This window comes from Trichosurus vulpecula, chromosome 8 (assembly GCF_011100635.1).
Source record: "Trichosurus vulpecula isolate mTriVul1 chromosome 8, mTriVul1.pri, whole genome shotgun sequence".
Lineage (NCBI taxonomy): Eukaryota > Metazoa > Chordata > Mammalia > Diprotodontia > Phalangeridae > Trichosurus > Trichosurus vulpecula.
In genome coordinates this window covers 42,450,323-42,463,010 of record NC_050580.1, presented here as the reverse complement: position 1 = coordinate 42,463,010, position 12,688 = coordinate 42,450,323, and the positions used below count along the sequence as shown (strand labels likewise).

Sequence of the window (12,688 nt, the reverse complement as noted above, 5' to 3'; positions counted from 1 at the left end):
TTTTTCAGTTTTAAAACTTTCCAAAATGAGACTTTCAAGCTCTAGGCCTTTTTATTCTTACCAGCCCTTAGGAGATACACTCCATCCATGTGATGTCTCTTCTCATATTTGAATGCAACAATCAAGTGTCCCCTAAATCTTCTCCTGGCTTCACTTCCCTGGTTTCTTCAACCAATTCTCATATGATGTGAACTCAAGGTCCTTCCCCAGCACAGTCATTCTTCTCAGGATGCTCTTTAGCTTACAATTTTTTAAACCAGATTGAGGTCCTATTAATGTAGGGAGCTTCCAGTAATCAATTGGGAAGAACTTCTTTGACTAATTCAAATTAAAATCTGCTTTGAAACTTAGAGTCATCTAGAGATACCTGAGACACTGAAGAATTGAGTGACTTGCCCAGGATCACAGAGCCACAAGATGTCAGAGTCAGAGCAGCAACCCAGTTCTTCTTGACTGTGAGGCCAGCTTCTTAATCACTTCACCATGCTGCTTCTCATGCTGATCCATACCCTTCCTAATGTGGCACCTAGCACTGAGCATAAAGGATTCTCAACCTTGGGGGGTGGTGTCATGAACTTGTTTTTTAAAAATATGTCTATAAATCCATCTTAATATCTTTGGTTTCTTTTATAATCATGTGTATTTTATTTTGTTCATTTAAGAATGTTATTTTGAGAAGAGTTCTGAAGGTCTTACCCAACTATCAGAGAAATCTATGACACAAAAGATATTAAGAACTTCTATTTTAGATGTAGTTGGAGCAAGACATGGTATAAAACGCTGTTACAGTAATTTGCTCATTTTTTCTGTTACAGCAACATAATGCCCCCTCAAGTTCATGAGATTTCTTCCTCTACTTCTTTATGGGGGTTATATTCAGGAAGGCCTAACTTCATATTTGGCCTCAGACACAAGCTGTATGCAATATAATCCATGTTTTTTATGTTTTTCAAGTTCATAACAATTTATTAAAAACAAAACAATGTAGAAGCATAAACTATTATCATTATAGTCAGGAAATTATATCTCATTAGCTGTTTGGCAGGGAGGGGATTGATATATCATGGTGTCATAGAAAGAAGATTGACCTCCATGTCAACAGAGAACTGGGTTTGAATTCCACTTCCCATATTTGCTAGTTGTGTACCCATGGGCAAGCCACTTATCTTAAAAGCCTTGGTATTACCATCTATGAAATAGGAATAATAATAATTAACAATTATACTTATCACCCAGTGCTATTTTGAGGTTTACTTGAGATAATGTATGTCAGTGGTGTCAGACTCAATGACTTCAAAACTCTCCAGTGTTGCCAGAGTCAGATTAAAAAGTAATTGTGATATATTTAACAACAAGCTTCCATTCTCCAGAAGGAAAGATGTCAATGACGAGGGATGCCCCTGAGATGAATTGGTTTGCTCAGACTCTTGGGAGGACAGACTCCTCTATTGGGAAGAGCTATCCTTCACAATGGGAGAAGTAGGTGGCCCAGTGGTGCCCCAGAGTACTGGGCCTGGAGTCAGGAAGACTCATCTTCATGAGTTTAAATTTGGCCTTAGACACTTAGTAGTTGTGTGACCCTGGTCAGGTCACTTCACCCCATTTGCCTTGGTTTTGTCATCTATAAATCAAACTACAGAAGGAAAGGGCAAGCCATTCCAGTATCTTTGGGGCAAAACACCAAATAGGGTAATGAAGAGTTGGACATGACTAAAATGACTGAACAACAACAATATTCTTCATAATGGCCTGCCTATAAAATAGAATCTTTCTCCATAGCTCAGTGTTCCTTGCCTTTTTCCTTTAGCTTTTCTTCCTCAGGGACCCTGAGAGTATTCCAGGTGTGTGGAGTAGTGAAGGGGAAGTGGCCTGGCTTTACTTTCCAAAGATATGTTTCACATGCTTCAGACCCCCAAGACATAGCTCTGAACCAAATATTGTCTCCATTTTACAAATTGTGAAGCTAAGGTCATAGTGGTTAAATGATTTTTAATATGCCACCAAGTATAGCAGAAGCAAGATGAGCACTTGCTGCTTCTGATGCCCAGTCCAACTTTATTTTTTTAAATTTATTTAATATATTTAGTTTTCAGCACTGATTTTCACAAGAGTTTTAATTGCAAATTTTCTCCTCATTTCTATCCTCCCCCCCCCCACTCCAAGATGGTGTATATTCTGGTTGCCCTGGTCCCCACTCAGCCCTCCCTTCTGACACCCCACTCCCCTCAAATCTCCTTTTCCCTTCCTTTCTTGTAGGGCAAGATAAATTTCTATACCCCATAGCCTGTGTATCTTATTTCCTAGATGCATGCAAAAACTTTTTTGTTTGTTTGTTTTTGAACATCTGTTTTTAAAACTTTGAGTTCCAAATTCTCTCCCTTCTTCCTTCCCCACCCACCCTCCTTAAGAAGGCAAGCAATTCAGCATAGGCCATGTATGTCACTATGTAAATCCCTTCCACAATACTCATGTTGTGAAAGTCTAACTATATTTTGCTCCTTCCTAACCTATCCCCCTTTATTGAATTTTCTCCCTTGACCCTGTCCCTTTTTGAAAGTGTTTGTTTTTGATTACCTCCTCCCCCCATCTGCCCTTCCTTCATCGTCCCCCCTTTTTTATCTTCTTCCTCCTTCTTTCCTGTGGGGTAAGATACCCAATTGAGTGTGTATGGTATTCCCTCCTCAGGTCAAATCTGATGAGAACAATATTCACTCATTTCCCCTCACCTGCCCCCTCTTCCCTTCCTACAGAACTGCTTTTTCTTGCCACTTTTATGAGAGATAATTTACCCCATTCTATCTCTCCCATTCTCCCTCTCTCAGTGTATTCCTCTCTCATCCCTTAATTTGATTTTATTTTTTTAGATATCATCCCTTCATATTCAACTCACCCTGTGTCCTCTGTCTATCTATCTATCTATCTATCTATCTATCTATCTATCTATCTATACATATATACACACACACACATATATATATGCATACACATAATATGCATACATATATACATGCATACAAACACATATATATACATACCCATATACATACATATATATACACACACCTATATACATATACATATATACATATGCATATTCCCTTCAGCTACCCTAATACTGAGGTTTCATGAATCGTACACATCATCTTTCCAAGTAGGAATGTGAACAAAGCAGTTCAACTTTAGTAAGTCCCTTATGATTTCTCTTTCTTGATTACCTTTTCACAACTTGCTTGATTCTTGTGTTTGAAAGTCAAATTTTCTGTTTAGCTCTGGTCGTTTCACTGAGAAAGCTTGAAAGTCGTCTATTTTCTTGAAAATCCATATTTTGCCTTGGAGCATGATACTCAGCTTTGCTGGGTAGGTGATTCTTGGTTTTAATCCTAGCTCCAATGACCTCCAGAATGTCGTATTCCAAGCCTTAAGGTAGAAGCTGCTAGATCCTGTATTATTCTGATTGTGTTTCCACAATACTCAAATTGTTTCTTTCTGGATGCTTGTAGTATTTTCTCCCTGACCTGTGAGCTCTGGAATTTGGCAACAATAGTCCTAGGAGTTGACTTTTTGGGATCTTTTTGAGGAGGTGATCTGTGGATTCTTTCAATTTCTATTTTACCCTCTGCCTCTAGAATATCAGGGCAGTTCTCCTTGACAATTTCTTGAAAGATGATATCTAGGCTCTTTTTTTTTTGATCATGGCTTTCAGGTAGTCCAATCATTTTTAAATTATCTCTCCTGGATCTATTTTCCAGGTCAGTGGTTTTTCCAATGAGATACTTCACATTGTCTTCCACTTTTTCATTCCTTTGGTTCTGTTTTATAATATCTTGATTTCTCATCAAGTCACTAGCTTCCACTTGCTCCAATCTAATTTTTAAGGTAGCATTTTCTTCAGTGGTCTTTTGGACTTCCTTTTTCCATTTGCCTAACTCTGCCTTTCAAGGCATTCTTCTCCTCATTGGCTTTTTGGAGCTCTTTTGCCACTTGAGTTAGTCTATTTTTTAAGGTGTTGTTTTCTTCAGTATTTTTTTCAGCATTTTTTTGGTTCTCCTTTAGCAAGTCATTGACTTGTTTTTCATGGTTTTCTCACATCATTCTCATTTCTCTTCCCAATTTTTCCTCTACTTCTCTAACGTGTTTTTCCAAATCATTTTTGAGCTCTTCCATGGCCTGAGACCAGTTCATGTTTTTCTTGGAAGCTTTTGATGTAGGCTCTTTGACTTTGTTGACTTCTTCTGGCTGTATGTTTTGATCGTCTTTGTCACCAAAGAAAGATTCCCAAGTCTGAGAATGAATCGGAGTCTGTTTTTGCTGCCTGGCCATGTTCCCAGCCAACTTACTTGATTTTTTCATCAGGGTATGACTGCTTAAAGAGTAGAGAGTTCTTTGTTCCAAGGTTGAGGGGATGCACTGTTGTTTTCAGAGCTATTTCTGTACAGCCAGCTCTGCCATACCCACACTCCTCCTTCCCCAAGAACCACCAACCAGGACCTGATGAAAATCTTAAGCAGGCTCTGCACTCCTGCTCTGATCTACCACTTAATTCCTCCCACCAAGTGGGCCTGAGGCTGGAAGCAAGTGCAGCTGTAGTTCTGTAGCTGCACCTCCCCCGCTGCCCCCAGGCGGCCGCCAAACTGGTAACTCCTTCCACTCTGTCCCCACAGCTTTTCCCACTAACCTTCTCTGTTGTCTTTAGTGTTTGTGGTTTGAGAAGTCTGGTAACTGCCACAGCTCACTGATTCGAGATGCTAGGGCTTGTTCTGCCCAGCTCCTGGTCTGGTTGGTCCTGCCGCCACCCATGCTGGACTCTGCTCCCTTCCACTCTGTGCACGATAGACCTCATCCAGCATCCATCCAGGCTGTCCTGGGCTGGAGCCCTGCTTCCCTCTGCTATTTTGTGGGTTCTGTAGTTCTAAAATTTGTTCAGAGCCATTTTTTATAGGTTTCTGGAGGGACCTGGGTGGAAACTTATGCAAGTCACTGCTTTCTGGCCGCCATCTTGGCTCCGCCCCCCCCCCCCCAGTCCAACTTTAATGTGAGCAGATGCCTGAACACCTCCAGAGATGAGCAACTCCCTCCCTCCTAAGAAAGCCCATCCCACTTCTGAAGAGCTCTCCCTCTGATTACATCTTTCTTGCTTCAAGCCTGAATCCATCTTTCCACATTTGGTATCCATTGCTTCTGGTTCTGCTTCTGGGTCCAAATCTAATCCCCGTTCCATACAACAGCTATTCAAATACTTGAAGATAACCACCATGTTCATCTTCTCTTTGCTTGGTTGAAAATCCTCAATTATTTTCAATCCCCTCCCCATCTTGCCCCACTCCCCTTGATATACTTAAGCATTTCAACTCCTTCCTAAACTGTGACGTCTAGGACTAAACTCCAAGACGTGATCCAACCAAGGCAGAAAATATTGGGATTGTCACCTCCTTATTCTTGGAAGTTTTGCCTCAAGTAAAGTGGAAAAAGTAAGATTATCTTTTCCAAAGTCACACAGCTTCTCCCGTTTCGAACCTCGTGATCCTATAAAAACATCCTCACGTTAAATTCCCCTTTTTATTAACACCAGCATCAACAACGACCACAAGGAATCACATGTACATTTCTCTGATGTCTGTAAAGTCCTTTCTTCACAATAACTTGGCAAAGTAGGTGATGCAAGTGTTATACTTCCTATTTTACAGATGAGGAAACTAAGGCTCAGAGAGACTGTGTAATTTGTCTAGAACTTGATATCAAGTTCTAGTAATATCAAGTAATCAAGTAATATCAAGATATCAAGTAATATCTAGAACATGAACTCAGTACCCTGCATCCAAGTCCAGCTGTCATGGTGCCATGCTAACTCCCATTGAGCTTAACATCTAACTTCCTCTCTTGAGACAGAGGAGAAAAACACACACAAAGTTCACAAAGGACAGAATGATTTTCTACACAAACAAGTAAACAGAATGCACAGAATGACTTGCCATTGTGCTTAATGAAGGCTGACTTCCACAAAGAGACGTTCCCCAGAGAATACAGCCCTGCAGAGAGTTGGGTCAATAACGTGCGCTATAACGGGAGGGACACAGTACTAATGAGACCAGAGGCAATCTAAAACTTATTAGGAAATATAAACCATGCTTAGGCAGCCTCAGAAGGCCTGTGGCCAACCCAATATGCATCTGGAGAAGGAAGGATGGAAGTCCTTGATTGTTGCAGAAATCTTACAAGCTACTGTCTTTGTGAGAAGAATGCAATGTTCTCCTCTACTTCCACTGGTGATCTTCCCAGGGTCACCTGACTCAGAGAGTATGCCTCATTTATTCATTCTCAGAAGTGTTTTATATTATCATTTCAGTCCACTGAATACAAAGAAGGTCAAATAAAAAAACAATCCCATTAATATTAGAGTTTTTCTTGGGTTGCTCATCTCCAAACTATCCTGGATATATACAGATGGAGATATATATGTGTGGGGACAATATATACTACATATATATTGTACACATACATATATAATATATACACACACATATAATACATATATAATGTGTGTATTATGTGTATATTGTGAGTATGTGTATATATACAAATAATGCATACAGATACACATATATAATGTGCCCTATATGTTTAACATATGAATATATTTTTATACATATATCTCATCCCACCCCTCACAATCACTGCTATCAAGGAGTTCACAGTCTAATAGGAGAGACAACATAAAAACAATTACGTACAAACAAGATAGAAAGATAGATATCTTAAACATTACATATAAAATGATAGTATATATAAGTATATTCTATGTAATGTTATAGTATAAAAATTACATTATATTGCATATGATTAGATATAATTATATGTCAAATGTATATATGTATATATAAATAAAATACCTAGCTTCATTCAAGGCTAAGTTCATATGTCACTTTTCCTGCCTCCCCTAGTTAATTCATCACCCATCTCCTATTACTTTGCAATTTGCATGTCTCCCGTTTTGTATTTTTAACCCAGAGCCTTTCACAGTGCCTGGTATATAGAAGGTGCTTAATAAACAACTATTGATTGATGGTCTATGTTCATCCATTGGTCTTTACCCAATTTCTAAATTGATCATCATTGAATAAGACCTTCAGGCTTGACATGTGCTTTTTTTTACATTTTTATTTAATATTTTGAGTTCTAAATTCCATCCCTCTCTCCCTACCTCCTTTCCCTCCTCTCTGAGATGGTATGCAATCCGATGTAGGTTATACATGTTAGTCATTTTGTGCAAGAAGACTCAAATAAAAGAAAGCAAGTGAAAATTCTGTACTCAAACTATATCAGTTCTTTCTCTGGAGGTGGATAGTATACTTCATCAATAGTGCTTTGGGAATGTCTTAGATCATTGAATTGCTGAGAATAGTGATGTCATTCACAGCTCTTCATCAAACAATATTTCTGTTACTGGGTACAATGTTCTCCTACTTCTGTTCACTGAACTATCTATCAGTTCATTTAAGTCTTTCTAGGTTTTTTTTTTTTTGTTCAATATTCAGTAGTGAAATTGGTCTATAATTTTCTTTCTCTCTTTTGGCTCTTCCTAGTTTAGTTATCAGCACTGCATTTATGTTATAAAATGAATTTGTTAGGATTTCTACTTCACCTATTTTTTGAAATAGTTATATAGTATTGGGATTAATTGTTCCTTAAATGTTTGGTAGAATTCATTTGTGAATCCATCTGGTCCTGGAGATTTTTTTCTTAGGAAGTTCATTGATGGCTTGTTTAATTTCTTTTTCTAAGACTGGGTTATTTAAGTATTTTATTTCTTCTTCTGTTAACCGGGGTAATTTATGTTTTGTAGATATTCATCCATTTCATTTAGATCATCAAATTTATTGGCATATAATTGGGCAAAATAGCTTTTACCAATTGTCTTATTTCCTTTTCATTGGTGGTGAATACAAACCTTTCATTTTTGGTACTAGTAACTTGGTTTTCTTCTCTCCTTTTTTAAATCAAATTGGCCAATGCTTTATCTGGTTTATTGGTTTTTTCATAAAACAAGCATCTGGTTTTATTTATTAGTTCAATGATTTTCTTATTTTCAGGTTTATTAATCTCCCTTTTGATTTTCAGGATTTCAAATTTGGTGTGTAATTGAGGATATTTAATTTGTTCTTTTTTCAAGTTTTTTTTTTGGTTGCAAGCCTAATTCATTGATTTGCTCTTTCTCCATTTTATGCATGTATGCAGTTAGAGATGTAATTTTTCCCCTAAGTACCACTTTGGCTGCATCACAAAATTCTTGGCATATTTTATCATTGTTGTCATTTTCTTTAATGAAATTATTTATTGTTTCTCTGACTTGTTCTTTGACCCACTTATTTTAAGGAGCAGATCATTTAATTTCCAATTAAAGTTTAGTCTCTCTTTCCATCGTCCATTTTAAATGTAATTTGTATTGAATTATCATCTGAAAAGGATGGATTTACTATTCCTGCTTTTCTGGATTTGGTTGTGAAGATTTTATGTCCTTATATATAGTCTATTTTTTGTGTAAGTGCCAGGTACTGCTGAGAAAATCATATATTCTTTTCTATTTCCATTCAGTTTTCTCCAGAGATCTAACATATAGCACTTTTCCAGAATTTAATTCACCTCTTTAACTTTTTTCTTGTTTATTTTTTGGTTAAAAAAATAAATAAATCATCTATTTCTGAGTGCAGAAAGTTGATGTCACATGCTAATATAATCTTACTATCTATTTCCTCCTGTAATACATTCAACTTCTTTTTAAAAAATTTAGATGCTATACCATTTGCTACTTATATGTTTAGTGTTGATATGACTTCACAGTCTATGGTACCTTTCAGCAAGATATAGTTTCCCTCCTTATCTCTTTTAATTAGATCTACTTTTGATTTTGCTTAATCTGAAATCATGATTGCTACCTCTGCTTTATTTGCGTCAGCTGAAACATAATAAGTTTTGCTCCAGCCTCTTACCTTTATCCTGTGTGTATCTCTCTCCTTCAAATGTGTTTCTCATAAACAACATATTGTAGGATTCTGGTTTTTAACCCATGCTGCTATCCTCTTCCATTTTATGAGTGAATTCATCCCATTCGCATTACAGTTATGATAACTAACTGTGTATTTCCCTCTATGATATTTTTCCTTGTTTATCCCCTTCTCTCTTTTACCCCATACCCTTTCATTCCTCACAAGTGTTTTACTTCTAATCACCACCTTCCCTAATCTACCCTCCCTTTTTCAGTCCCCTTTTCACCTTATGTTATCCCTGTCCCTTTTTACTTACTTATGGGGTAAGATAGATTTCTGTATTCAACTGAGTGTGTGTGTTATTCCCTCTTTGAGCCAATTTTGATGACAGCAAGTTTTAAGCTTTGTCCGCTCCCCCGCTTCATCTTCTCCAAATCTATCCATCTTTTCCAACCCTGAACATTAGAAGTCTTAGAACGGGAGTCAGGTGACTTCAGAGTATTCGGGCAAAGGGTAAGGACTACAAAAAGGGGGTTTTATTGAGGTACTTCTAAAAGAGCTGGGTTCAAGATTCTGCCTCTGTGTGACCCTGGGCAAGTGACTTTAGCTCTCTAGGCCTTAGTTTCCTTAGCTGTAAAACGAGAGACTTGGACTATACGCCATTGAGGTCCCTTCCAGCTCTAGCTCTATGATCTTATGACCTTCTCAGGAAGAGGAGAGCATGCATTTTCCATGGCATACAAATGGATCACAAGAATCTAACAAAAGTAAGAGCCATTTATGCAGATACCTGGCCAAACTTGCATCCTTATCTTTGACCTCCCCCAGAATAACCAGACCTGGAACACTAATCATGTCTAAAACCAAGGTCATTATTTTCTTCCTCATATCAAACTATCTAAACCTTTCAACTTCTCTATTTCCATCAGTAGGATGACTATCACTGTTGCTCTTATAATCCATGGCTTGGAACCCTAGCCTTCCCTGCTCTTACTCTGGGCATAAAAAAGGAAGTCCAATTTTAAAGGCTGACTGAAAGGCTTATTTTCTCTTTTGAACAGTCTCCACCTGGAATTGACTTTCATAAAATATCCAAATTAAGATATGTATACTTAGTGTCTGAGTCTCCCCAAATGAGGGTAACAGGATGCTGATAACAGGTCTCATACAAGCTCTCAGGGTAGCAAATTGATATGGATAGAGGACATTTCACTTCACATAAAATGCCAAAGATGCAACAAATAGATATAGAAAATAGAAAACATACTAACAATGACTTCTTTGCAATCAAACTAAACTTAAGGCTGTCATTAGCATAATACTCTGACAGTGATATTTTGATCCCCGACAGAGTCCCTTCCAAACCTATAGGGTGCTTTGGATTTCCCTCAGAAGATACTTGGAGGCAGCTGAATAAGCAACACCATAACATGATTAGTGGTTCTTCTTTCTACACTTTAGAGACCCACACAGATGTTAAGCCTCATGGTAATACTTTAAGGGCTTGAGCTACTCTGGAAGGACAACAATTTTTGGAGAAGCTAAATAGTGACAGCTTTTCCCCATTGGGACTGTGCTGCCTGAATATTTCACCATAATAGCATGTTTGGATAGCAGTATGGGTGGAGAGAGAACTTTACTCTCCAGGTGCAGAATCAGATTTATGACTGTCTTCTTTCCCCCTGAAAGATGACATAAAGTAAATCAAATTCCATACCCTGCCTGCCATCTTACACAGGAGGAAAGGGTACAGGAATATTGTCCTTGAACTCTTCTCTTGGTCGCAGGGGCAAGCAAAGGTCTCCTTTGGCTAGGCGCTCTTGGAGGAGGGCTGGGAATGTTGGCTTTCAGGAACTTTCCTCTCAGGCCAAGTGGGCAACAAAGCTTTTGGCTAGCACATGCCATTTCCACATGCTTCTAACAGAGACAACCATTACTAGTGCTGGGGGGTGGGTGTGTGCTCCCTACTGCAAGCATGCACAAATAGCTCCACTCTGCTGAATATTAGTCTGTCTTCTGAGCAGGAAATGAGAAAAATAGTGGATCCAGGGGTTCCTTTCATAGACCCTCACAAAAGGGGGGCTCCCATAACAAGGAGCCATTCTTCTGAATCCTAACTAGAGGACAGCCCTAGCATCTGGAAGTCAATGAATAAATATTTGTGCCTTCTCAACAATGAGTGATCAGACATGAATAGACTCCCCAAGCCATGGTCCTTTTCATGGCTTAAAAGCTCATTGAGTGCACAGGGCAACCAGGCATGGAGAGGTATACCTATAATCCCTGCTGCTGGGTTAGGGGGGCTGGTGAATTGCTTGAGCTTGAGAGTTCTTAGCTGTAATTGGACTGAAACTGATTGGGGGCCTGCACTAAGTCCAGCATCAGTTTAGTGAGCTCCTGGGAGTCAGGGGCCACCAGGATGCCTAAGGAGAGGCAAGGTGGAAATTAAACAGGTCAAAGCTTCTCTTCCTATCAACAGTAGGATTGGGCCCCTGGGTGGCTGCAACACTCCCAGTCTGAGTGCAATAGGGAGACCTAGTCTCAAAAATAAAAAAAAAAGTTGATAAAGGAGTTGAAGTATAGGCATAGGGAGAGGCTTTGGGACCCAGAGAATTCATTGTGTCAAGGACCAATGATAAGAAGGTAAATGCCTGGAAGTACCAACAGGATGGGAGTCTAGGTAGAGACTAGTTAACTAACATGGGGTACCAACAGCAAGAACGAAGTTGGATAGTGAAGCAACCTACTGCCCACTATCCCTGACGCTTTTTGTTTATCTATACACTCTGTTATTTACTTTTGGATTCCTCTGACTAACCTGGAAGATTCCTCTCTCTACTACCTACTCATCTGCACTTAGGGTATACAAGTGACTCCTCCATCCCAATTCCACACCTCATTCCAACACCCCCAAATCCTGGAATGACTATATGATGAACACGTCCAACCCCAACTGATAAAACAATGCCACAAACGTTATTCCCACCAGTTGAACTGAAAGCTTTCAGACAGACATCCAGTTCAGGGGCTGGAGAGAGGGACTCTAGGCACATTCAGCTCCCACATTCCTGGCTTGCCCTCTCTTCCAGGGGATATCCCACCTGACTCTGAGGAACAAACCCCAACTGCAGCTCCAGAGTTTGGGCAGATTTCCCCTTCAAGCCACAAACCTGGATTGTATTAAACTTGCTTTTTTCTGTTTCATGAACTTTGAAGATGATTTTCCTCAATTTTTTCTGGGCCCTGATACTCCTTATGATACTCATAAAGAAATCATAGAAATTTAAGAACTTAATATTGTTGGAAGCAAGCATGTGATCCAAGCCCTTCTTTTTCTGAAAACTGGTGGGGGGAAAGAAGAAGGAAGAAGGACCCTGATGCCTCTACCCTCAAGGGAGAATAACAATTATACCATACATTTGAACGGTGTTTTATAATTTTCAAAATGCTTTAATATGAATTATCCCATTTTATGCAACAAAATTATAATTAAGCAGGTATTTTACCACCATTTTCCAAATCCCTTCAGTGGGTCTTCAAGTGCCATGGGTTTACATCTCCTTACCCTGCATATCTCAAGAAATATTGTGAGGTTTGACCTGTTGCTGGGCCCTAGCTAGCAGAGGGCACACCATTTTGGCCACTGACTGGCCTGCCTGTCTTAACCACTGATTGACCTGGGAAGTTCCCATGTTCCCAACAATTGC

General features: G+C 39.0%; 1 protein-coding gene across 1 annotated transcript in view; it reads right to left on the bottom strand.

Annotated features, from left to right (window-relative positions):
• Positions 1-5,311, bottom strand: part of LOC118829468 (beta-microseminoprotein J1-like) — a 45,690-nt gene extending 40,379 nt beyond the window's left edge. Inside the window, exon 1 of the mRNA XM_036736474.1 lies at positions 5,099-5,311. Within this exon, the coding sequence (XP_036592369.1) occupies positions 5,099-5,311 (213 nt within the window). The remainder of the gene's footprint in view (positions 1-5,098) is intronic.
• Between the last annotated feature and the right edge of the window lie 7,377 nt (positions 5,312-12,688).